The sequence below is a fragment of the Seriola dumerili genome, unplaced genomic scaffold (genome assembly GCF_002260705.1).
Source record: "Seriola dumerili isolate Sdu_G_001 unplaced genomic scaffold, Sdu_1.0 BDQW01000088.1, whole genome shotgun sequence".
NCBI classification, from domain to species: domain Eukaryota; kingdom Metazoa; phylum Chordata; class Actinopteri; order Carangiformes; family Carangidae; genus Seriola; species Seriola dumerili.
In genome coordinates, this window is record NW_019174343.1 from 2,727,299 (window position 1) to 2,752,378 (window position 25,080).

Consider the following 25,080-nt stretch of genomic DNA (forward strand, 5'->3'; position numbering starts at 1 on the left):
TTCTGTCCTCCCGAAATATTGTCCACTTGTAAACCTATGCCCTTGGATTCATCTGATCTGATCTGAGAGCACTTTTTTGTCCAATCATTAAAAACAGCAAAAAACTAAGTTTAAAGTGTAAAGATCACAGCCTAAAAGGAAATAAACCGTCTCTCAGATCCTCTTATATAGTGTCATTTAACTTCTGCTTCACTGAGATGACTCCATAAATTAGCCTGAAAGCCTCTGCAGAACAGATGTGATCTTGTAGAAGGCAGAGGAAAAAATGAGCTCCAGTTGCACTGTGATCTGGTGGGAAAACTGGTCACTACCATTTCAGTATGAGCTTCCCTCTAATTCATAATTGAGCTGTTGAACGCTGAAAACTTGCCTCAACCATCCAGAGAAATAAGGAGAAAATAGAACTGCCTCGCAGTTGTATGTGTGAAATTTTGACTTAATGAGTTATGGCTAAAAAGTGCTTTGTGTTTCATCACTGTGGCCTTGACCTTTGACCTTTGACCACCAAATTTAATCAGTTCATCCTTGAGTGGATTCCCAGTGGACATTTGTACCAAATTTGAAGAAGTTCCCTCAAGGCATTACTAAGATATCATGTCCACACGAATGGGACAGACAACGCAAAAACATGTCGGCACAGAGGCATTAAAACTCAGTCAACACATAACACTGGTCCAGAAACATGAGATACATGCCCAGTCATTTTTACGGTGCCACCAAAGTCCTACAATATGTTGTTTTTAATGTAATGCTAACTTGTGGAATCAAGATATTACTGTAGTTTTTATCCAGTGGGAACATGATCTTTTGGGCCAGTGATGCTGATGGTGTACCCTGCCTCTGGTGTGTCCTCCAGCCCCCTACAACCCTGGAGAGGATGAGCAGGGACAGTATAGATAATGGAACAAGATCCATAAACTGTATATGTATGCTGTATGTGCAAAGAGGTTGTTATCTCGAGGGGAAAATAAATGATTGTGTAGGAAGAAGATCCAAATGTATGTATAGCCTCCTGCATGTGTAAACAGGTTGTTATTCTAAAGGAGCAAGATACTGGTGGTTCTGCTGTGGTGAAACTACTAAATGGCGCATCTCTTTAAATATTGCTGTGGCAAAGAATTGTGGGACGGCATTTCTCCTTTTCTTTTCGTATTTAAGGTCCAGTGTTCACTATGCTAAAGGAGATAAGATAGGAAACAATGAAGCTCCTTTCCTTATCAAGGTTGCGGTAACTCAGATAACCACTCTTCAAGAGCAGACGACCAAATCAGGTTCCAGTCCTGTCTGCCAAGACCAGACCAAGTGGAACAAGTTGAGACATACAATATGTTGTCGGCGCGTGACATATTTTTTCAACTCCTTTCTATAAAAGGTCAGGGTAATCACTTGTTCTGTATTTTATGGTTACAAATAATCATGTGATGATGAAGACAGGAATGACAATTTTCACACACATTCCTCACTGAGTATATCTGATCATAAATAAATTGTAATGTGATTTAGATAAAACCAGGTGACAGGAAGGAGACACCAGTGGCTCAGCTTTTTTTAATCTATTTGTTAGTAGATGGACCCAAGGCAGCTGTTCACATACAATTCTGCTGAATGAGTGAGACACCATGTCGTCTTCTCTTTCACTCTGTGATACAGTTGGGCTGATGGAGAGCTCGTTCATCACAGCAGATACAATTAGAGTGATTGAGGTCTTGTCTATTTATTGTATATAAATGCAAATGGAAAATGAAATTAAAGGCATGTAGTGTACAGTGGGTGGAACACCAGTGGAATCAAGTCCCAGCTGTTACCTGCCACTTTTCAAGCCCAAAGGGAACATGAAGAATATACATTTTTGATGGAATTAAACATCTGCTTTTGTCTGACCAATAGTCAGTAAAAAACAAGGTATTCAAATGTTTGCCTTTTTTACTTTATAAATGACATAAATGATAAATCATTGAAAGTAATTAATTACAAGAATAAAGTCGTAATTTTACATGAAAAAACTCATTATGAGAATAAAGTGGTAATTTTAGGTTCTGTGTTGTTTTAGAGGGGAATATCAGAAGCTTTAAAATGAGGAACGTGGAGTATCCTGTGAAGTTCTCCTATAACAGAGGTTTCACAAATAAGGAGCTACATCATCTTTTGGGTCATCAGCATCATCAGCAGCAGCATCAGGGCACTGAAAAGATTGTGCAGAAACTGAGTCTTTTACATTGTCAGACATGCAAACAGCAGTGTTAGAAACAGCTCAAGGGGCCACTGACTGTCCTTTATCCCATTTTATTGGTTGTTGTAATATTCCTAAAAATTGTATTTTTAATTCACGTCATATTAAGAATATATTTTCATAAAATCATGACTTTTTTTCTTGTAAAATTACAATTTTAATCTCATATTATGACCTTTTTTCTTCAGGTATGACTTTATTCTCAAAATTACAACTTTATTCTAATACGACTTTTTTCTTGAAATATTGTACTCTCAAAATTACAGCTTTATTCAAGTTTTTTTTCTTGAAAAATTATGATTTTTTCATAACTTTTTTTTCCTCAATGTGGCCCTAATACTTAGTCTTAGAATACAGTGTACTGAAATTGGTTTTAGAGACTCATGACACAAACACGTGCAAAAAGTAATAGCGTTTAATTCAAATAAAACCATGCAACAGGTCACAAACACCCTGATTAGATTCAACCCATTATAAAATAAACATCCAAAGCCAAACATTGTGAGGGCAGTGAGGATTCACTGTATGAGGGAAGAGACTACTCCATGGAGTGTACACGGGTCAGCCCAGAGACAAAGAAAACCAAAACAACCAAAAAGAAACCACCACCACCACCACCAACCCACTGGCTGCTAATAATCACCATCACAAAGCGCTATGAACCATATGGCACATTGAAGACGAGTCTGAGAACATGAGTGATTAGCCAGCAGTGTCCTTGTTGATACACATGTTGCTGAATGTCTAATGTCAGTCTATTCCCATGTACCAGACATGCACTCGTTTAAGGAGGGCCAATCAAATTCACATTGTCGGGATTGCAGAAGCTGGGGAATCTGAGACTAACAATGCCTGGAAGGCCAAGCTAAACATTGTTCAGAGCACTTTTTCTTTGTGAGGGCAATCTGTTTCTGCAAGATACGACGAGGTTTGTTCCTAATTGTTTTAAAATTTAACACAATATCTCCATCAGGGTTACAGAAGTCTTTCTGTTTTGATGTGTAGTGAGTTGATTCAAAACCCTGATGACAATACTCATGTAACAAGGACCAACTGTCACCACTTGACATGAAGAATCCAGCGCACACACACATAACTGGTACACTCAATCAGTTCATCTGTTATTTTACATGTGTATGGAGAACACAAAGATAATAAAAAAAGTTATAGTAAGATGTACAGTATTTTTGTTTCATAATGTTGGTCTGCACCATGAACTTTACTGGATGACTGGCCTCTGTGTTCGGAGGTCGGGTTCTCCTGCGCATCCCTCTCTGTCCAATGAGAGGCTCCCGAGGAAGAAGTGGGAGTCAAGAGTCTTGGGTAACGTGTTGGTGTGTGTGTGTGTGTGTGTGTGTGTGTGTGTGTGTGTGTGTGTGTGTGTGTGTGTGTGTGTGTGTGTGTGTGTGTGTGTGTGTGTGTGTGCGTGTGCATGTGTGACAGGCAGGGATGGCACCAGGAGCCTCAGTTGCTATACACCTGGCCCTCAGGTGGTTGGGAGAGCCTGTTGTTCTCCTTCATCATCATGTGCTGTCTGAGCTCCTGCAGCACCAGCCGGATGTTGTAGGAGTTTTTCCACCTGGACAGCGCTGTCACCGCCTTAATGTCCACCTGAAGGAAGGAGAGAAGGGGGAAGAAGGGGACTGTGTTTTTTATTATGGCCCCAATGAGAATGATCTTATACAACCTGATGTTAAAATTAAATATTTAGAATGCACTACAAGGCGAAATCAGTGACAGCACAAAGAGCTTTGTAAATTGAAACAGTGTTGTCAACCTGATTTTTAAAATATAAAATTAGGTCCTAACTGGTCAATTAGGAGAAACTCCTAAAAATACAGGGCACGTCAGTCGTAACTTTAAGGGTCTAAAGTTTTTGGTCTAAAACTAATTCACAAAATGGCTAAGACTAGCTCCTTAGTCTGAGAAAAGTTAGACGTAGCCTGGGGCTGGTTTCACAAAGACAGACTCAGACTACGGCTTAGTTACAACAAAGAGTCAGACTTCAGACAGACGTCTAGATTCATCTGTTGCACAAAGCAGTTTAGTTCTTGATTATCTTAAGCTGGACTGTGGTGCAATGAATTCTGGGTAAATCAAAGACTTTTTTCAAAATAAAAAAAATGGCAGACGATGGAGCTGCATCCAACTGCTCAGCTCTGTTTACCCTCAGCAGAAAATGTTTTTTCTTTGTTACAGTGAATGAAGAGTGAAACAATAAAAAGAAAAATCAGATTTGGAAAACAAAAAAAGTCTGTGGTCCCTAAAAACTCTCTCTTTGCTCTCTCCATAACAATATTAGGAAACCACAAATTATGAGCAATGTTTTCCTGTTTTTAATTGCGGGGTGCAACTGGTCAGCACAGGTGTCATTGATTGTTACTATGGTAACATTGGTCTCAGGCCTGAGTTAGTCTGGGGGTCTTTATATTTGTGAAACAGTCTGACTAACATTAGACTAATCTATGAGCAGAATGAAGACTGGAGCAACACTACAGACCGGTCTGAGATATCTTTGTGAAACGGCCACAGGGGAACTGACACCTCTTATTCTTCGTCTCTATCATTTTAGCTTTTCCTCTTTTCTTCTAAATGCAACAATGGCCAAAGCTCTCGGCAAGACTGGTAAGCAAACAGCTATTAATGCTATACATATACATGTGCGTATGTACGTGTGATCATTTGAGTTCAGTTTTAACAGGCTGTTGTTGTTAATCAAATGTGACCCAGTTAACTCTGATAAACCTCCTCCCACTTACAGTGTTACAGTCACTTGGCCACGTTGGCAAGTACTGGAAATATGACACACATGTAGCCCCGTGACAACACACTAATAATTCAGATGTGGGTATTGGGACAAATCCAGTGGATAAGTTCAATCACGAAGCATGACAACATGAATCACAACACCACTCTCAACCACTCAGGAGGAGTCTTATAAATAAGTCCTAAATAAGACCCTTATAAATACTGAATCTTAAGTAAGTTGTTAAATTGAGATTCCCAGCAGAACCAGTCATCTCTTTACCATTTGCTTGTACTTAGACCATTGTAGACAATGTGGCAAATCAATAATCAGGACTGCTCTATTGCATGAGTGATTTACAGGAGAGCTACCGTAGTTCAATATTATGAAGTGCCTTGATTTGTTAGGTCAGTGGATTAATGTGTCACAGATATTACCATCTCAGTGCTTACATTCTATTTGTAGTGCGGGGTGCAACTTATATATACCGTATATAAGGTGCTCCACTTATTTTAACTGTCTACTACTTTGTCACAAATAAATAATACAACAAAATATACACCTCTATCTCTGTGTTTGCTGTCAATCTCACCTGTTGCTTCTGCCCTAGCTGGCTCTCCCACACCATCATGTTGGCTGCTGTCCTCCGCCTCCTCCTCTCCTACATCTCTATCTCCATTAGCTACAGCTATCCCTTCCTGAGCCTCTCATGCTGCTTCAGGTGCCACAGCAGGGCTGGTTGAAATCTGGACAAATTCTAAACAAATTTATTGGATAGCAAATCACACTGGTTGGGCTGTTCAACTTTCACACGTGCGTTTGTTTTGCTAATACCTCCCATCTGTCTCTGCACGTCCTCAGTCCTTTTGAGTCTTTGAAAAGAGTTAAAGAATTAATATTAACGGCAAATAACCCGAACTATCACTTTAAAATTATCCATCCTAGAGTGTTGATCAAACATGTGACATGTGATGCCGTTTGGATACTCACCACACCATTTGAATTGTGTACGCCGCTCAAGTTGATCTTGTTCACAAACCGGACAAGAGGGGGGTTCTCTGGGTATCTGGATCCACATTCTATTTTCAGACTGTATATCCTGCCTTCATACACAGTCTGCAAGTAAAGAAGTGAGTGATGCGTTAGCTCCAAGAGTGAAAGTCAAGGACATTCTGATAGTGTGTGGTGTCCATCACTTCTTTACCAAAATAACAACATTTGTTTATCGAGATTCAAAGTTTATTCTTGAGCGTGGAACAATAAGGTCCACTTCCTTGTTGTGGAGCTTGACAATGTCACAGAACATTTGTAAATGTACAGTTCTGTACAAAAAAAAGCCAGGTGAAAGAGAACAGTGCAGCGAGGTACACTGAAGTAGGGTTGCGTGATCTTCACCATAGTCTGATCCTTCAATCCTCACCCTGTGAAATTGCTGATACGATGGTCGTTACATTACCCTATGAGTGAGATTGAAAGAGGAGTGACCAAGAAAGTGAATGTGTCCCATTTTGCTTATCTCTCTCTCTCTTTCACAGATAACCTGAGTGGTGACAAATAGATTTTATGGTTTATATGTGATTATATACATGAAACTGTGGCAGGGCAGATTAAATTTAATATTAATTTAATACTACAAATAATAAGTTACTACATTAATGGGATAACAAGTCAAATATCATCTTGACATTGGTAAGACATAAGCAACATGAAACAAACGATATCATCGTCCTTTGGCACAACCCTACTGTTAAGTTTGGGAGATACCACGCCCAGGTTAAGTGGTTTGGTGAAGAGATGCACCATCATGAAAAGCAACTGAGTGAAGCTTTGGCTCTGATGACAGCTGCTCACAGGCAATATCAGTGATCTCACCACTGTAACTGTGGGTGTAACATGCATTAGATCAGTTCAGTATTTTGTTGTGTCTGTCATTATGACGTTAATTATTTGTGATGCATCATCAAAACCCCTGAAAAAAATATTGGTGTCTGTCTATCTCCATACACTACCAGTTCCACACAAAGAGGTTTACACATTTAAATTTAGGGAAAAACAGAGCACTGGCATCAGACTGATGCTCAATATGGGCAATGCCATGTGTCTCTGTTTTGATATTGGTGTACAAGAAGTCACACTGGTCACACCCCTTTGCCACAAACGTGATGTTGTAACAAGGTTCTTAAGTCAGTTTTTGACAAAAAAAAACACAAGACAACTGCAGCACATGTGAGCAGTAAGGCTGACTTTAACTTTAACTCTATGGATCTGGCTGCACAGAAAACAAGATGCTAGTCCTGAGAAACACTCACAAGTGCTGCAGGCAACTAACCCCTTCTCCCCTATCTTACTGCCATGGCAACCATACCAGACATTTAGTAGTCAGTACCATTGAAATTCCACCATTCTCTACATCAAATTCGACACCATAGCAAAAAAAATAGAACACATACTAGAACACTTGTAGAGTTTTTCTGCTGCCCATGTCAGTCCTGGGACAATCACATCTCCACTACATACAACATCTACCTGTAGAAAAACAAGTACCATCACATTTTCAGAACCAAAGTAGCAGTTCTTGTGACATCCCAACTTTACACGCTGTCAAATTTGTTCCTATTGCACTATGGTAAAAGGAGCAAAGTTGTGACAAATAGTTGAACAAAAACAGTGCATGCATGCATTTCTCTATATTCTAAACCGCACAAGAAAGTACTACAACATCATAACTCTCTAGAAGATAGGCTGAGCCATGCAAGTGTCACTAAAGGAAGCACAGCCACCCACAATTGTGGTTCTCAGGAAAGCATGCATCTTCCACCTCACAGCTTCTAACCCACTGAAAGTAGTATAAATCTACCCTGGCTGCATCAGGGACAGACATTAGTATGCTCATATTATATTTTAAAAAAAACAACACTAGGTCAAAAGCTGGTATATGGCTGGACCACACTGTAAGCCATTTGTATTCTGCCTTGTATCAGCTGATTTCAGCTCTTTATCTGTTCTCTTCTCTCCTCCTCTGTGCTCAGATATACAGTATTTTAATGCAGCTGACTTCACAATTAAGCTGTTCTTGTTTACATGTTTTTCTGTCTGTTATCAGACAATGGAACAAGTTTGAAACTGAAACATGTGAGTGAAACGTGGCTCATTTAGACTACATGTTAACCAGCAGTCACTTCCAAGCTGCTGCTCTTCTGCTGCTAAAATACTGATTTTATAACCACAACGTTGTCTGACAAAATCACCATATGAATAAGTTAAAGACAAAATAAAATTATCACTGAGGGAGAAAGTTAGAAGCTCATTCACGTCGGCTGCATAGGGAGGTGCGTCTACAGAGGCAAAGTCTGACCTTGCATTTACAGAGCAGTACTGCAGACTGTCTTAGTAGCTAAGACAGTAGCTTGTCCAAATCATTGCTAGATTTTGTTGCTTTGTGCTTCTTGTTTTTTTAAATAAGTTGCCAAAGGGGTGTGAAAAGTCATCATCTGGCAACAAAGGTGCAAAGTTGGCAACACTGCTTGTTCACACCAAATCATTTTGAAAGAGCAACAACCATTGGGGAAACTCTGCCCCGTGGTGCATGGTGAAGTGTTAGCACCATAAGTGTTGTGGTGCTACAGAGATGCCCCAGACTACAAATCATATTCTCCAGATGTAAAGGAACATGTTTGTTTGGTACAAGACCAAACAAAAATTACATCATCATTTTTTTTTTTTCAGTGAAGTTGAAAATGCAAAAACAACCATTACAACTGAAATCACAATATCTGCCAAAATAATTGCAATATGATTTTTTTTGGCATATCGTGCAGCCCTACTCAGTCATGTAGCATTTGGCTGACCATTGCTGTGACTTGATCACTCAGTCAGTCAGCAACAGACCCATTTATAGGGCTAACCCCCGCTGTTGTGGTCCAGCCAAAAATCTATTTTACATTTCTGCAGGTAGAAGCTTTTACATGGACAAGATCAACTAAACAGAGCAACACATACCACTCCAAACCAGTAACTGTGGAGTGTGTGGGTATTTTACTACAATATGTATAATTTCATAGCTTTATTTGCTTTGCATTAAAAAGTGGATTATGAGGTGAGTGCTTTGATTACCAATAATTGTTTAACTGGCATGCACACAGTTGAGATATCAACAATAACAACAAGACATTAAAGGAGTTGTTTACCTTGATGGGAGGTTTAACCAAACTGCAAAAAGTGCCTGTCTCTTGCTGCTCCTCATCGAACTACTAAACTGTGGCTGCAAAAATCTACCTCTTGATGTTTTTACCTAATCAGTGAGTGGTAGGCCTAAATGAAAGCTGCATGTGGCATACACCCTGCCAAAATGTCCTACCTGATATTTATCTGTTTCATTTTTACCTTAGCAGCGTTACCACAACATATACACTATCTGCTGCTTGATCATTTGCAAATAGAGATTCAGCATGACACCTGCAGCTTTAAGAGGGTTTCCCTGCCCTTGTTTCTTGTAGGGGCAGGACACCAACATGGACAAATCGAACGCAGAACATGTTGGCATTTTCTTTCCTTACAAGCCACTGATTCAGCAACAGTAACACGTCTTTCATGTACTGGTTTTAAATAGAGTGAGAAGTCATCTCTGAGACAAAACCAACACTGCATCAGTTAGCATTTCGGAAGCACCAAATGTTTTCTATTTTTAAACTTAGAACAATTGTGAACTGCATAGTGTTAGATGGTCCCTTCTGTCTAAGTTCAAAATATGTCAATCCAATGCAATGCTGGATGCCTATTGGCCAACTGAACGGATCAGCAGCATGTCAGTTTAGTGTTTTAGGCCCTGGGGGTACTCACCTTGGCGGGGCCAATAATCATACCATTCCAGTGAGTCAGCGTCATGTCGTCATCATCTGCAAGGCCCCAGCTCACTGTACCGTCTCCACCTCCCTTCTGACCTTCCTCCAGTTCCTCCAGCAGCCGAAAGCTGCGGGGAACTACGACGCCTTCACACACGCACACACACAAAGGGTAATTAAATTACTTCTATCTGATCACACACTGAGAGAAAATTAACTCATATTTCACTCAATAATTTCCCTGAACAAGTTGCTGACCAAAAGCCAAGCTAACCTAAAGTGAGGGGTTAGTAAAAGAGCATTGACCTAATACTGACTTATTTTTATATTTCCAAATGAGCAATATTCATCAGCGTTTCCTACTATAACACAGTGTCATCTATCAACCTCCTAACCACAGTAAAATCACACAGTCTGGCATGATTATTAACAAGTGTTCAGATTAATCATTTAGTAGTGGACATAACATTGAAATATGCATTTATTCTTGAAGAATGAAAATAACTGCTGGCAAACAAATGTGTTAATTAATTAATTAAACTAGTCGCATTACAAGGTTAAAGGAATTTTCACGTTAGTGAGACAAGTTTTTATAAGTCTACCATCATCCATGCTGTCATTGTGGACTGCACAGCGAAATGAGTAAAACTTTTCTATGACAGCTGAGCAGAACTGCTGGTTCATAGCACATGTAAAAATAACCATCTGAATCTCTGATGCTAACGTGTCTCTCAGATAAATACATTATCGAGAGCAGGAGAATGCTGACCGCTTTGTGATGACCCGTGGGTAGCCATTACCTTGATGGTCAAACTCACATGCTGTGACATCCTTAATTTAAACTGACCACATTTGACTTCGGGTTTAATATTTCAATCTCCCAAATTGAGTTCATTACCGAGCTGATGTGAGTGCGTCAATGGGCCAGTAATGAGTCTTGCTTTTTGACAGCAGGCTTATCCTCAGACAGAACCCATTTTAACTACGCCAACCTGGCATTAGGTGAAATTAGTAGTTTTATCTTTGGGTTAACCAACGATGAGACACTGCGTGACGTTAATAGCGCTTTAGGAAGTTTTCTACTTAAATATAAAATCATAACGTTGAGGACACATTTTCACGTTACATACGCTGCACGACTATGTTTCCAGCTTGTAAACACTGCATTAAGTAAAAAGTACTTTGCGTTCAGTGGATTATCGAGCCACTTCTGAACATTTCTGCCGGAATGCCATGGCACTCCAGTTGTTGATCAGGGCTGTGCTGCCAGCTAACGTTCTCTAAGTAAATAACTTCTACTAATCAAGCAAGTCGCGGGTGTCACTGCCTTATGAACACAACAATCCGGACTAGACAAATGTGAACTCTGACGTGGACTTAAACATAGTGTAGCTTATTCTCTGGCCGGTAAGATACACAATGATACATCACGGCTGCTACAGATGGTCGAGTATTGCTCAAAGACTGTGGGCCAGTTTAGCTAGCCAATGAGCTAGCTAGCATCATTAATGGCAGCATTTATGTTCACACAGAGTTCTGTAACAGTCAAACCCGCACTGCAACTGGACTCTTAAAGTGTAAAACTATCATACAGCTAATGCGACGTGATGGGAAATCAACCTCTTAAGCAATAACAAAGAAAAGATACTGTCTGAACTGTCGGTAAGGTCTCCTTACCTGATCCGGCGGCGGCCGCCATCTTTGTCACTACTTTGCGGAAGCGCGCGCGTATGACGTTCACTCGCGCTTGTCCTGCTTCTGCTTCTGCTTCTGCTTCTGCTTCTGCTTCTTTTTCTTTTTTCCTTCTTCTTCTTCTTTTTCTTCTCCTGTTTTTGTTTCTTCTTCTTCTTCCGTTGTTACTTAACTGTTATAGTTGTTGTTATTATTGTGCTTCGTTTTTCTTTCTCGATTTTAATAACGGGCTGCAAACCAGCGTGAAAAAGGTGGATGTCGCCACCCACTGTTCCGGAGCGTCTATTAGCCCTGCATTTTGTGAAAAACTTGTTCTCTCATATTTCCTTCCCATATGCCATAATTCTGTGAGGAACTAATCATTTTTTTGTGATCTCCCAAAAGTAATTTCTTTTCTCTTTAAGCTCTTCAAGCGAGATTGAACCTTTGATACCTCCATGAGCCAGTGTCCGACAAAATGAACATCTTTTTCCAGATGTTGAAGGTTTAGTAAGACTATAAAAATTAGATAGTTTGTCCCGGGGCTGGTTTCACAAACACTGTGTCTTAGATATAACAAATAGTCAGACTTCAGATAGACATCTAAATCCATCCATTGAACAAAGCAGTTTATTCCTTGACTATCTTAAGTCTGACTCTGATACAATGAATTCTGTGTAGGCCTAAGTGAAGACTTAGCGAAGAACCAACCGGTCAGCTCCATTTACCCTTAGCAGAAAATTATTGTCTTTAGGAAGAATTCAACAGTTTCAAGGATGCTTTCCTTGGAAAATGTTTAACAATAAAAAATTTAAAAAAAATCGGATTTGGGGAAAAAAAATGGCTGTGGTCTCCATGGTAACATTTGCCTCAGGCCTGAGTTAGTCGGGGGTAAGGTGTCTAATGGTTTTGGCTTCAAAATGAAATATCTTGGTGAAACCAGCCCCAGATTTTAAACTGTGCCACAGCTGAATCTTAACAAATCACTACTTGAAGTGCTTTAACTTCCACTACCCACTGAAGACTGATTATTGATGTCAATTCGGCTGTGGATACTGATAAACTGTCCCTATATACTATTCCTTTGTCAAAGGTCATTTTAGTAGCAGTTCTTCATATATTCTTAAACTAAATACCCAGTATTGAAATTCTTCTCTGTCCACATTTTCCTCTTTTAACTTAAGACTTACTTTTGGTAAAAAAAATCAATGAGGATATGCTGCAATTAATGGTATAAAACTGTTATTATATTGTATATAGTTTGTATTGTTTAACATTCTTGTTTACGTCACATCCAAAACCTTTACCAGAGAACGCAGTGTACTCCCATCACTTCTGCAGAACAGTTGACGCTAAATTCCAATTCCTCGCTCCCTAAATTCTTATCCAATACGTTAATGAATGCTTCATTCTCCTGAGATGTTGTGGCAGTCCACCAGCTTCAACTAGTGGGTCATCAAAGGGCATGTTTTTGACTCTGTTTAAAATAATGTATCATGTACAATATAAACCTTGGAACCAGCTCACCTAAATGGAAATAGTCATACAATGTATGCTAATGCTAAACTAATGCAACAACTGTGTAGGATGTAGCCTCAACAGATTGTCCGTCCTGAACAAGGAGATATAACAATATATATATGTTTTGAAGTTTTATTTGCACTTCATGGTTTAGGTGTTTTACAAAAAGCCACAAGGTGGCACTGTTGGATTTGGAATCTCTTCAAAAACGAATCAGTTCTTCATGGGCTGATTGCATTTACCTACCACCCAATTTCTATTGCATATTTTAGAGATACCCTGCAAACAAGTAAACAAATGTGAGGGGTCTTTAATAGTTAGCACTCTATCTGCAAACCTATGAGCAGATTTCAGTAACATTTGGTGGTTCGACACCTGATTTATTTACAGTTAAAGATGATGATTTTTTTTGGAACACCACTGCCATTTTCTCAGGAACTTTCCCTTTTAACTATATGGCTGATACATCTGAGACAAAATGCAGACATAGAGCATGAACAGGTTAAGATGAAGTGAAACAAAACAAAAAACGTTTTGCCTCATCTTTGTTTTGAAAAATATACAACCTTCCCAGTAGAATTTATTTTATCAAGCACTGTCACATCCTGCCCCCAGACTGTTGTGACTGGTATCTTCACTACAGCAGTTGATGTTTGACTGACTCTTCACCCAAGGACATTGGTTTTTCTTTGGCTACTTGACTGAGAAAGCTAAGTGTATAATAAATCACTTCACATTTTAAATAAAATAATTTGGGTGGAGGAGGAGGACATAGTAAGTAAAGCTATCCCTTGTTGTTGATTGTTCTCTTTTCAGAACAAATTTCTCACCACATTAGTTTTAATTGCTTTTCATATGAATTCATGGAAAATGGCCACTGCTGACTGCAGTGTGTTTGTTCATCAGTGGACTGACAATGGCATCCTCCATGTATGTGACTTTACATGTACTATATACAGTCTGTAAGTGTGACAGAAACACATAGTTAAATAAACAAACTAGACCAGCAGGCACGTGTCAACAGGGTCCAAGCCCCTGGAGTCAAACATACATGGTGGCCTCGAGGTGATGGAAGTCGGACCTGGAGGTCAATGAGCATGAGCACGATGTCTCGGGTTAAGAGCAGGAGAGAGGTTTAAAAACATTCCACCAAGGATGGACAATCTCTGAGGAGTCAAACTTTGTGTGAAAGAGCCACCTTCAAGCCAATACGCACCATATTTTGTACAGAAACTACAGCAAACTACTGGCCTATGATTCGTGTTAATCAGACACACCTATGTGAAGATACAACATCACTGCTTTTGTATGAGCACAAGTTTTTCCGTTATAATTTTTACATTTTCTGAAGTATCTATTTTAATAACGTGTGATCATGTGAGGACATAGATGAAACAAAAACATTGTTTGAAAAAGTAATATCAGCAAGGAATAAATGTGGCACCTAAAGGCCAGTTGTTGTATAATGTTGCACAGAGCCTGAGTGGGGCAGAAGAAACTACAAGACCAAGTCCTGTGTCAATGGGAGTGATTGTTGCCAAGACATGCGACACTTCCTGTTTGGCCTACAACCTATAGGAAGTTCTTCTATAACTTACATATTTTTTTGAATTATAAAAATCAATTCAATAACATTTGATCATGAGAGTCCATAGAGTATATGTGCAATGATTTGTGTGGATCAGAATCACAGGCTAGGAGGAGTTCAAAAAGGAGGTTTTTCGAAACAAAAATCTTTGGCAGAAATTCAGAATTCAGAAAGATTCAGCTAAAGTCAGGGAATGTGAGCATGTAAGGTTGTTGAATGTGTGATGTACAATGTGGGAGTTACTAAAATGTCAGCTCTGTAGGATGTGTAGGTGATTTTTAGAATTTATGAAGTTTGGAAGGTGAAATGTGTGGAAATTTTGTTTTTTTTGTATCACGCCAAGCCTACTTCCATCAATCGTTTCTAAATATTATGCATAGACCATAGACTGTATATAAAGATGGATGTAGACTCCAGGTCTGAAAAGTGAAGTCAATGTGGAAGTGTCTTAAAGTGCAATACGACTGAAAGTGGCTAAGGGCTGGCTCCAAAAAACTCCGGCTCCAATAGACACCCATTCAAAAAGCATCAACTTTTCTAATGAAATACGAAATCAATCAATTTTTTCCACAACTTATAACAGTGTCATTGGGTAAATTCACACCTCATGTTCAGTGTTCTGGTGGTCCATCTAAAAATAATTCTCAAATGAATTAGATTTAGGCCTTAAAGACTGATATTTTTTAGGGCGTGCCTGTTTGATTGGCGTGCCTGGTCTGGAATGTTTGATAAACATAGGCATGAACTGAGAAATAGAGAAATAGAGTGCTGCAGGGATGATGTATTTTTGCAGGCCAGCCTGAATGTTAGCATCATCCTGGTTCCCTCCACAAAAAGTCAATGGGATTTTAACATGGGCTTTTGGATTATTACAGAAAATAAACTCTGTGACAAACAGCAGTTTATGATACTGAGAGGTTTGTTCAGCAGGATAATCTTCACTAATGAATAATGATTGTTGAAGCCTAACTACAAATACAAATACAAATTGATTGTTTTCTTTGTTTTCTTTTTTGAGCAACTGTCCTGGAAAATGTATATTCTTTCCTGGGACATGAATTGTCCCGGTTTTTGTGAAGATGCATGTCTAATTTAGTGTCATAGTTTTAAATAAAACCTCATTTGTTTCCGTCTACTGCTTTTCTGTTTTCTCCCTGGTTATGCCCAATCCTGTGACTGCAAACATATGAAATCGGGTACAACAGTTACAATTGGCCAATAATCATGTCTATACTTTTATTTGATTGGTAGCAGAAATATAAATATTTACCTTATTACATAGAAACTGCTGTGTGTGTACACATCCACAACCCAACCATGAATTCAAGTGTTAGCAAGAGTGTTATTATTAAAAACTGAAAAAACGAGTGTCTCAGTTTTTCATTTACATCAAAAGTGGCAACCCTAGTCCCCGACAACCTCTAGTCTCATTTAGCCATTTGTTAGCAACTGGCCTTTTTTATTAGACGTAAAAGCTTCAAGAAATCAAGACTGAGGTGTTTACTGATGTATTTTATGTTGTAGAGTAAAATGTGAAAATGTCTTGAGCTTATGTTTTAACAGACCTTATTTCAGTCATCTAACCAAAAACAGTTTCAAAAAATCCATAGATTTTGGGACAAGGGAACTGGAAAAGGTGAAATGCAACTTATTTCTGTGTTTTAGGGCTCATTACTACAGCACTCTATAACCCTATATCATGCAAACAAAATTTCATATAAATCCATACAGCCATTTACAAGATACACACGTTCCATATTAGTGGTGCCCCCTAAATTTTGTACAGAGCTTCAGAGTGAAGTGGCAAACTAGTTGTCCTACTCTTGTGTTAATAGGAGTAACTGTTTGTAAAATTGGGGATGCAACCTTAAGACCCAGAGCTAAGGAACACAATACATATTCACTCTTCACTTTAGCCTTTAACTAGCTTAGAATTACTGATGTCAGTGGTTGGTTGATTAAATCAGAAGAAGAAAACATTTTACTCCCCACAGCACCACAGAGGAGGGTGGTTATTTGTGGGGTGACTTTGGCTTGTGCCTGGCACAGATATAACCCATTGAGATAACACCTGTAAGGAAAATGTTCTGGGGCAGATAAGAGAGGTTGACCCCAGTGTAATCAAAACCTGTGGTGCATTTGTGTCCATCGGGAAAAGAGGTTCTGTAGTGCTTTTTGCCTCAGAGCTGAGGTGCCATTTAATAGAAGGGTGTACAAAGAAAAGTTTTTCATTTAAAGAATATGTTTTTAGTTTATTTTATGCATTCTGTGTAATCAGCTTTAATGTATTTCTAATTAATTATGTTATTATTATTCCATCTTTAATTCATTGTTTTAAAATGTTATTATGTTCATTTTATGTCTGTTCATGTGAAGCACTTGGTGCATTGTAATTTATTTGTTGTATAGCACTTTGTGCTATATATCCTATATGAAAGGTGCTATACAAATAAAGTTTTTCAATATTATTATTATTATTATTATTATTATTATTGACTGCTACATACAGGAAGTTGTTCCATTACAACTCGTGCATTTTTTGTATTATCAAAATTCTTTTAGTAACGTTTGATAATGAGTGTCTCTCAATTATATGTGCAAAGTTTTGTGCAGATTGCATAATCATGATTTTGTGAAGAAACTAGAATTACCTCCTCGCGGTTGTCTACCTCCATCACTCTGTTTATCCAGAATCAGATAAAATATTAAACATTTGATTGAAATTTGTCATAATTGCTGTGTGAAGTCAGCTAAAAAGTGTTTTGTGAGGTCACACTGACTTTGACCCTTGAACTTTGACCACCAAAATCTAATCAGTTCATCCTTGAGTCCTAGTGAATGTTTGTGCCAAATTGGAGGAGGTTCCGTGAAGGCGTTACTGAGATGTTGCGTCCACAAAAATGAAAAAAGTAGTGGTGGAAACGTGGCCCATATCACCAGATTCGGCTAAATTCAGGGATCACATTGATGTAAGGTTTTTGAATGTGCATTGTGCAATGTAGTAATAAGGGGCCAAAATTCTCATTCCTTGATCATAGCGCCACCTGCTGGTGGACATGTGTCATTTTTGGTGTCTGACATTTCTGACAATTCTATACCAGCCCTGAAAATTTCACTCAAACACGTTTTACAGTGCAAGCTGCAGTTTTACTTTCACGAGCAGAAAAGTAATAAATAGATAAAAATCTGAGAGATTACAACAGGGTTCCCAGCACCACTGGTACTGCATGCAAAGCAGCGTGGCCCCCAGCCTATTCGGGCTTAGACCCCTAATGAATACATAAACTGCTCAGCTGGCACTAAATCTAGTAATACCTTCCACTGTGCTGCAGGCAGTTCTCTTGCACTCTTTTCTCAGTGGTGCTGCTAGAAATCCCCTGACAAAAGCTTTGGCAAAATAAATACCCCTGACACATTTCTAGAATCATTCAGCCATGGATAACAATGCTAAGCTTCAAATATAAGTTTAAAGCAGCTCATTGCTTGAAAGTTCTTCCCTAAAATGTACTCCATGGACCTCCAGTATGGAGGAGAAGTGACAGTAAGGTTTTTGGTGTACATCTGTATTTTTATTCACTTCAGTTATGTATTAAAGCACATTTAAGCAGAGACTGAACAATGTGTCACTGTGTGGGTATATGATAATGAACATACTAGGAAAGTGGACCTACACCTCCCCCAACCATCCGTCGCCTACAAGCTTGCCTCCCCACCCTCCATCCCCCACTCCAGCCCGCCCAGCTCCTCTCTAAAGACAAGTTGGTCAGAGTAACCAAGAGCTGTGTGTGTGTGTGTGTGTGTGTGTGTGTACGAACTTTGAGGATGAATGGCTCAGTGTTTTTCTCAGGGACCTGAATGCAGTATGTTGCTGCTGACAGACAGGCGTGCTCATTCACACTCTGCTTTTCCACTTTCCAACTCATTTCTCTGTCACCCTGCTATGAATACAGGCCTATGCTCCGAGACATACACGCAAACACAACAGCAACACACAGTGTGCCCTCAGAATGCCTGGGTGTGATGGTACTATCAACTTCAGAAAATCTTTTTACCCATATGTTATGTTTATTGTAGGTTAAAATTCTACACAATAGTGTATTTTCCAATTTGTCACCACTCTGTTGTATTTCTGTGTTGTTGGCTTTTAAGTTTGCAGCAATTAAACCTCTAATTAAAAAGCCTACTCTTGATCTTGATGCTTTACCCAAATACAGACATATCATATCACCCTTTTCAAAACCTTTGACAAAGCTGTTGCAAACCAATTACAGTGGAAACCACTTATCAAGGGGGGAGAGTAACAAAGTAAATTTACTTGAGTAGGCTACTGTATTCAAGCATATTCTTCCAGTATCTGCACTTTACTTGAGTATTATTATGTTTTTAGAAACTTACTTCTAGAAGCTTAACTTTTCCTCCCCTACACTTAAAGACCAATATTGTACTTTTGACTCTCCACTACACTACTCACTACATTTCTATGAAGTACTCAGTCAGTAGAATGAATTTTATTTTATTTTGAAAATGTGACAGACCATACACTGTGTTCATCACAGGAGAAAAACCAATCACAGTCAACTCCTCCACTGTCATTCATGTTTGAACCTGTCAGTGTCCTAACCATGGCGACGTTAGATAAAGATGAGGCCATGAGAGAGACCATGCTCTGATCTGAGGTCTGTGTTTGAAGGTTTAAAGACAGATTCATTTAGGTTGAAATGTTTGCTGTGTTTACCACGACCACACTTCTTCACTGCCTACAAAAATAAAGAATCATGAAAATGACAGTGGCTCCTTTTGTTCATTCAGTTGTGTTTTTATGTCCATGTCTATAGTCTCACATGATACAGCCTGTATCATATCTTACAGTCTTTTTATTCTACAGGTTCTACAGTCAGTCAGTCAGTCAGTCAGTCAGTCAGTCAGTCATTCAGTCAGTCAGTAGGTTGTTTCAGAGTCTTTAGGTTCTGTAAATGTGGAACAACACAACAATGTGTTGAGATAAAAAAAATGCTTTTGAATACTTGAATACTTGAAATACTATTTTTTAAATCAAGTACTCCAGAACTTTAACTCAAGTGAAAATCTGACTGAACAACTTCCACTTGTATTGGAGAAATATTTGACCAGAAGGATCTGTACTGTGACTGGAGTAATGGAGCTGTGGACTTTGTCCACCTCTGCCCCTTATAGTGATCAGTTTGACCCGGACAGAGATGACCACTATAAGAAGTTTCCACTGTATTTGATTATTTGCACAGGAATTGTTTGTTTCAGATTTTCAATCAGGAGTTAGAGTCCATCACAGCACAGACGCAGCACTGGTGAAAGTTACCAGTGCTGTGTGTCTTCTCATGGCCTCAGACAGTGGACTCATCTTGTCCCATTAGATCTCAGTGCTGCAAGAAGATTTTATTACAGAGACTGAAGCATGTCACTGGGATTAAAGGAATTACACCAGGCTGGTTTAAGTCATATTTATCAGATTGATTCCAGTCATTTAACAATGGTTTCCATGCACACAAAAGTTAGTCATGGAGTTCCACACAGTTGGACTACTGTGATTTGTTATGATCAGGATGTCCCAAAACCTCTGTGAAAAGCCTCCAGTTCATCTGAAAAGCTGCAGGGGCGGGAACTGTCAGGAACTCGGAAAACAGATCATATTTCTACCATATTAGCTCTCTGCATCTGCTGCTCCCCGTAAAATCTAGAATAGTAGAAAATTAGAAATAGAAAGTTTAGAAAATCTAAATCCAGGCAGACTTCCTCTCTACATTTAAGATCAGGCTTAAAAAGAGCCCTGAACCATCCCGTAGTTATGCTGCTATAGGCCAAGACTGATAGGGGGAACTCCCATGATGCACTAAGCACCCTTCTTCTTCTCCCCATGCATTTATATCACACTACTGCATGTCATTAACTCTGGGTTTTCTCTCTCCCATAGTTTGTGCTTTTTCTCTGTCCTCTCTCTGCAGACATCTCTGACTCTGGAACTGTCACTACTGATCAAGACTCTTCATCATCATCATCATCATTACTCATTTTATTATTATTCTCATTATCATTATTATTGTTCCCGGTCTCTCACTCCCCCCTCTTTCTCCTCTTTCCCCTCCAATCCACCTGGTTGAGCACTGGTGTTCAGCAGGTTCATGCTGCAACACCATCTCCAGACAGTTCAGAAGAAAAGAAATAGTACAATTCTCCTGGATTAAATTTCAGTTGGGTGACCTGCCTTGAAAAAAAAGAACGGCAAAGAAATTTAGGGCACTCAAGTGGTTAAAAAAAAGGCAAAGGAATCACTTCATGTTCTGATCATTTAGTGAATTTTATTTCCAAATAATAGGCTGACATAGCTGAGTGATCTTTGAAGCGAGTGTGGCTTCTCTAGCTTCAATCCTCATTACAGGAGAAATAAGAGGGTGGAGGAGGGACAAGAGCAGTGTGTATAGCAGGTTTTGTGATTTCTGTGTGGTGGTGTGTTGTCTCAGAGCATGATACGTTGTCTGCCTAAAAGTGCATGAGGTCTGGGCTCTGAACAACATACTTGCGCATAGGAAGTATCTAGAGCTTCAGTTCCAATCATACCAGCTTAATGCTGTATCAGTTCTTGTTTCATGCTTCATGATAGTTGAAGACTCCTACTTGTCTTAAAATAGCAAGGAAATCACAGTCTATTCATTTATGTATCAGGTGACTGGAGTATATAATATGAAAGGCTTGGGGACTCAAAACTAGTTGTCTTTAAAGTGGGGTGCTTGCAATCCCAGCTTAAGTTTGATAAGATGTTAAGAAGAATTAAAACTTAAATTAATCTATTTTTATCGCGGCTTATGCCCCTTCATTTGAATACCAAGACTTTGACAAAGACTGACTCTCTGAATGGAAATTATTGCAGTTAAATTAGGCTATTTTGTATAAAACTGGAAGCCTTTTAATTTAAATGGAGGTCTATGAAGTGATAAAGTTACATCTCAACAGATGTATGGGCTGCATGTCTCCACTAGGCCAGAAGGGGTCTGACCCTCACCAGACATTTCCCCATCAGGAATGCTGGCTTCAGGTACTAGGAGAAATATTGGACTTAAAGAATAGTACCCACACACGTTAACAACATTACCAAAATTAACAGCGTGTGATGAGCCCAGGTCTCATATATAGTCATATGCATACTAATATATATATATTGCTATGTTCTGGTGGGAGGCTGGCAAAATGTCTTGTGTTAAAGCTTTTCCTTCAATTTGTATTACATAGTTTCTCTGCAGGTTTTGTTTTCACTGGTCTGTTCATTTACTTTTATTTTATTTTACAACCAAAATGGGCGCCACAAACTCTGCAAATAGAGGGTACTACACGCCAATATATATTTTCGAGTGTGGTTTTAGAAAAATACGAGGAGCACATGAAAGCAGCATTATATTTCCCCCCTTTGTCAAACCCCCTACGCCTGTGAAGAGCTGGGCGCTGAGCGCAGCAGTAAACCGTTCCCACCACTACTTACCGGCTACATGTGAGAGAAGATCCCTCCTGAATGAAACCAGGCAGAGGGAAGAAACTAAACCAAGCATTACTTTTTTTACTGCATGGAATAACGGCACTGATTTTTTTTTCACGAAGGTGTGTGAACTAGTTAAAGTTTGATGCCTGAGAGGTAATTCCGCAAGTGTGGAGTGACCGACACTGGAATCTGTGATCTCCGTCCCCTCGAGGAATAACGTTATCTTCTCGGCTAATTTGTCTGCGTACACAGGCACCGGCTGCGCACAGAGTGTACACGCTAAATAAAACCAGTGGAAAGTTGTTTGCTTCGCTGTAAGGAGGAGTAAAAGCAGCGGTTTGAGCGACTGAGTGAAGAGTTGCACCGTAGGCAAGGTGAGTGGCACTGTAGTCTGTTGTAGTCCGCCTCTACTCGACAACCCACCCGTGTCCGTATTTATTTCATTTAAGTGAAAACCGGGTTTGTTTTCCCACTTGTTCCCCTCTAAATTAACCAGCCCCCGTCTTGTGAACGGCACAAGCTGTAACGTTATTGGAACAACTTTTTACTATATACATATTTATGGTTTATTTTCACGTTGTTTTCATCCAATTTTCTGCTTTAGTTTATTAGAAATTGTTCAACGCTTGAATAAAACTAGCTACATTAGCTCAATCCAAGTTAGCTCACTAACACGCTGTAACTGGTACGGTGTGCTTCATTTGAGTTAGCTAACTTATCCATTTATATCTCTAGGCGTTGTCGATCCGAGGCACTAGCTGTCTACTAATGGTAATTATTTAGTTTCTGGTGTGACCCCCGTTTTTACGGAGTTTAAAATGCAAAGTGGGAAAATGAAATATACAAGAATTCATAGTGTTGCTGAACTTACACAGTTTAGAAAGCAGCCAACGTTAACTCACCCTGCGGTCATGTCCCTGGAAAACTAAAGCCAGTTTGACTCGAGGATATTTCCAGCTTTGCAGTTTCTCTATCATTTATTTCAAAACAAGTTGCATTTTACACTTAAGTAGTCAGAATCAGTCACTGTTAACACCCATTACGGTGTATTCTGTAGGTGAATGTGGATTCTGCTGTTGAACAGGTCATTCAGGTCTAAAAATCTAGTTTTAAATCAATGTATGTTCTTATTTCTGTATTACGTGTGTTGCCGAATTTACCAGAAAAGCCAACCAACTCAGACACATGTCTTGCATTCTATTTCCTTAGGTATTTGTATTTTGCTGTACTTAACAAAAACACAATTTGTCTTTTTTTGGTCTTTTTCATTGATATTCTGTTCAAGGAATCATACCTGTGTATTTTGCTGCACACTATGACTCAGAATATCACTTGCAGTCCAAAACTATGTGATAAATACTGTGTGCACTTTATTCCAGTCAAGCCTTACTTAAATTTGTTCCCTTAGAAAATAAAGCTCTCTTATTTATTCAGCTGCATGACCTGCAAATAAAGGTAGTTAATATAAGCATGAGAAATCATCAGGTGAGAATAATACTGTGGCTGATAATTGTTCTTTTGTAAGGTCAAAGGTCAAAGGTCAAATGCAGGTCTTCATGTTATTTTCTGGTTGAAACCCTGCTGAGAGTAAGTTCACCTTTTGTGATTTTGTGTCCCATGGGTGCTTGTCTTCTCTCACAGTGTAATTGTAGTGCCTTCTTCACCACCCATGGCCATCTGCTCCTATTGCCTCATAACATAATTGATGGCTTAGTATAAGCCAGGAAATGAGATGGAATATCCCCTCAAATGATGATGATGATGATGATTGCTTATTTATTTTGGATTCACTCACGTGGTTGTCTGCACTTTTGTGGAAACAAATTTTCAAATTTTTAAAAGTTTTTAAAAATCACTACAAATGTTTGTAAAGACCAACACATTTTGGTGATGAAGTTATCTTAGACATCAGTGGAAAGCTTCTCTAAAGTAGGTCCTTTGGAGCAATGTAACATGGTTCATTTTGTGGTGGACTCATCAAATGATCCCTTGTTTTCAAATCCTTAAATGAAGATAAGCTGCAGCTTCTAGAAACTGAACAAGTGTGACAAGTTTAAATAAAGCAGTACATTGCCTCCTAATGTCAGATTATGAGTGTATGCAATTAGAAAGCATGTTTAAGTGGAGCCTTTGAGGCTTGAGTGGAGCACATGTTTGTGTTGCCCCTGAAGTGAATGACTCTTTATGAGCACAACCAGTAGCCAGCATGTTCTTGTTCCTGTGCCTGGATAAAGTCAGACATCAGGACCCAGAGCGGTCTGGACTTGTAAATTGACCTTTGACCCCTGGTTTGCATGTCTGGCTTTTAAAGACTTGACTGCTGTTTCAGTCATTTCAGTATAGAAAACCTGCTGAAAAAAACTTACTTGCATTTCAAGGAAATTCATAACACGAAGTTGAATTTCAGGGCCAGTTGCTTGTTTCTATCAGTGAAATCATACAGTTGTAGTGGATAAGGTACATTTTTAGGGGAAGACTTTAAAAGGTGCAAAGGCTTCAATTTTTTTTGATTTCTCAGCATCAAACTGAACAGATTTCTTGCATAACAGGAATGACTTATTTCACTAAACTAATAATTCAGCCAGAGGACTTGTGACAGCAGACCTGATTAAGTCCTTCTGCAATAAACAAGATTAACCCTTACAAATTCTGTCATAGTCGAGGTGCTAAACGTCAAAAAGGGAGGGCCTGGGTGTTGATTGCTCTTGTTTTCTGTGTGTGGCAGCTGGAGGGACTGCAGGGAGGATGTCGTATTAAAACCTTTCATCACTGCCCTGCTTTTAGACAAACAAATGTCTTCTATGCTGACGTATTCACCCGGTATTTTCTGCCAAAGTGTGAATGTGAGATAAGGAAACGCTCGCGTGAGTTCTATTGTTTAACATCAGCTGTGACATTTGTGCTGTCAGTGTGGTAATGAAGAGGGGGAGAGACCAAGGGTTTGATGATCTGTGATTGGCTGGTGATGGCATGAGAGTA

The 25,080-nt window shown here is 39.2% G+C and overlaps 2 protein-coding genes across 3 annotated transcripts in view; one reads left to right on the forward strand and one right to left on the reverse strand.

Annotated features, from left to right (window-relative positions):
- Window positions 1–3,612: 3,612 nt before the first annotated feature.
- Window positions 3,613–11,567, reverse strand: LOC111221654 (ubiquitin-conjugating enzyme E2 variant 1-like). 2 transcript variants are annotated; one of them, XR_002665098.1, is made up of 5 exons: window positions 11,495–11,567; window positions 9,816–9,964; window positions 5,967–6,092; window positions 5,569–5,848; window positions 3,763–3,841 (listed from the first exon to the last, which is right to left on the reverse strand). XR_002665098.1 is itself a non-coding variant. In XM_022745129.1 (4 exons), the coding sequence occupies exons 1-4, from the start codon at window positions 11,514–11,516 to the stop codon at window positions 3,695–3,697; spliced, it is 444 nt and encodes a 147-aa protein (XP_022600850.1). In that variant the 5' UTR covers window positions 11,517–11,567; the 3' UTR covers window positions 3,613–3,694. The 2 variants fall into 2 exon arrangements, 1 of the variants encoding a protein (XP_022600850.1); XM_022745129.1 differs by lacking the exon at window positions 5,569–5,848 and having other exon boundaries at window positions 3,613–3,841.
- A 10,836-nt stretch (window positions 11,568–22,403) lies between these two features.
- LOC111221708 (plexin-B1-like) overlaps window positions 22,404–25,080 on the forward strand; it is a 101,112-nt gene continuing 98,435 nt past the window's right edge. The window contains exon 1 of the mRNA XM_022745222.1: window positions 22,404–22,475. The gene's annotated coding sequence lies outside the window, so the exon portion shown is untranslated. The remainder of the gene's footprint in view (window positions 22,476–25,080) is intronic.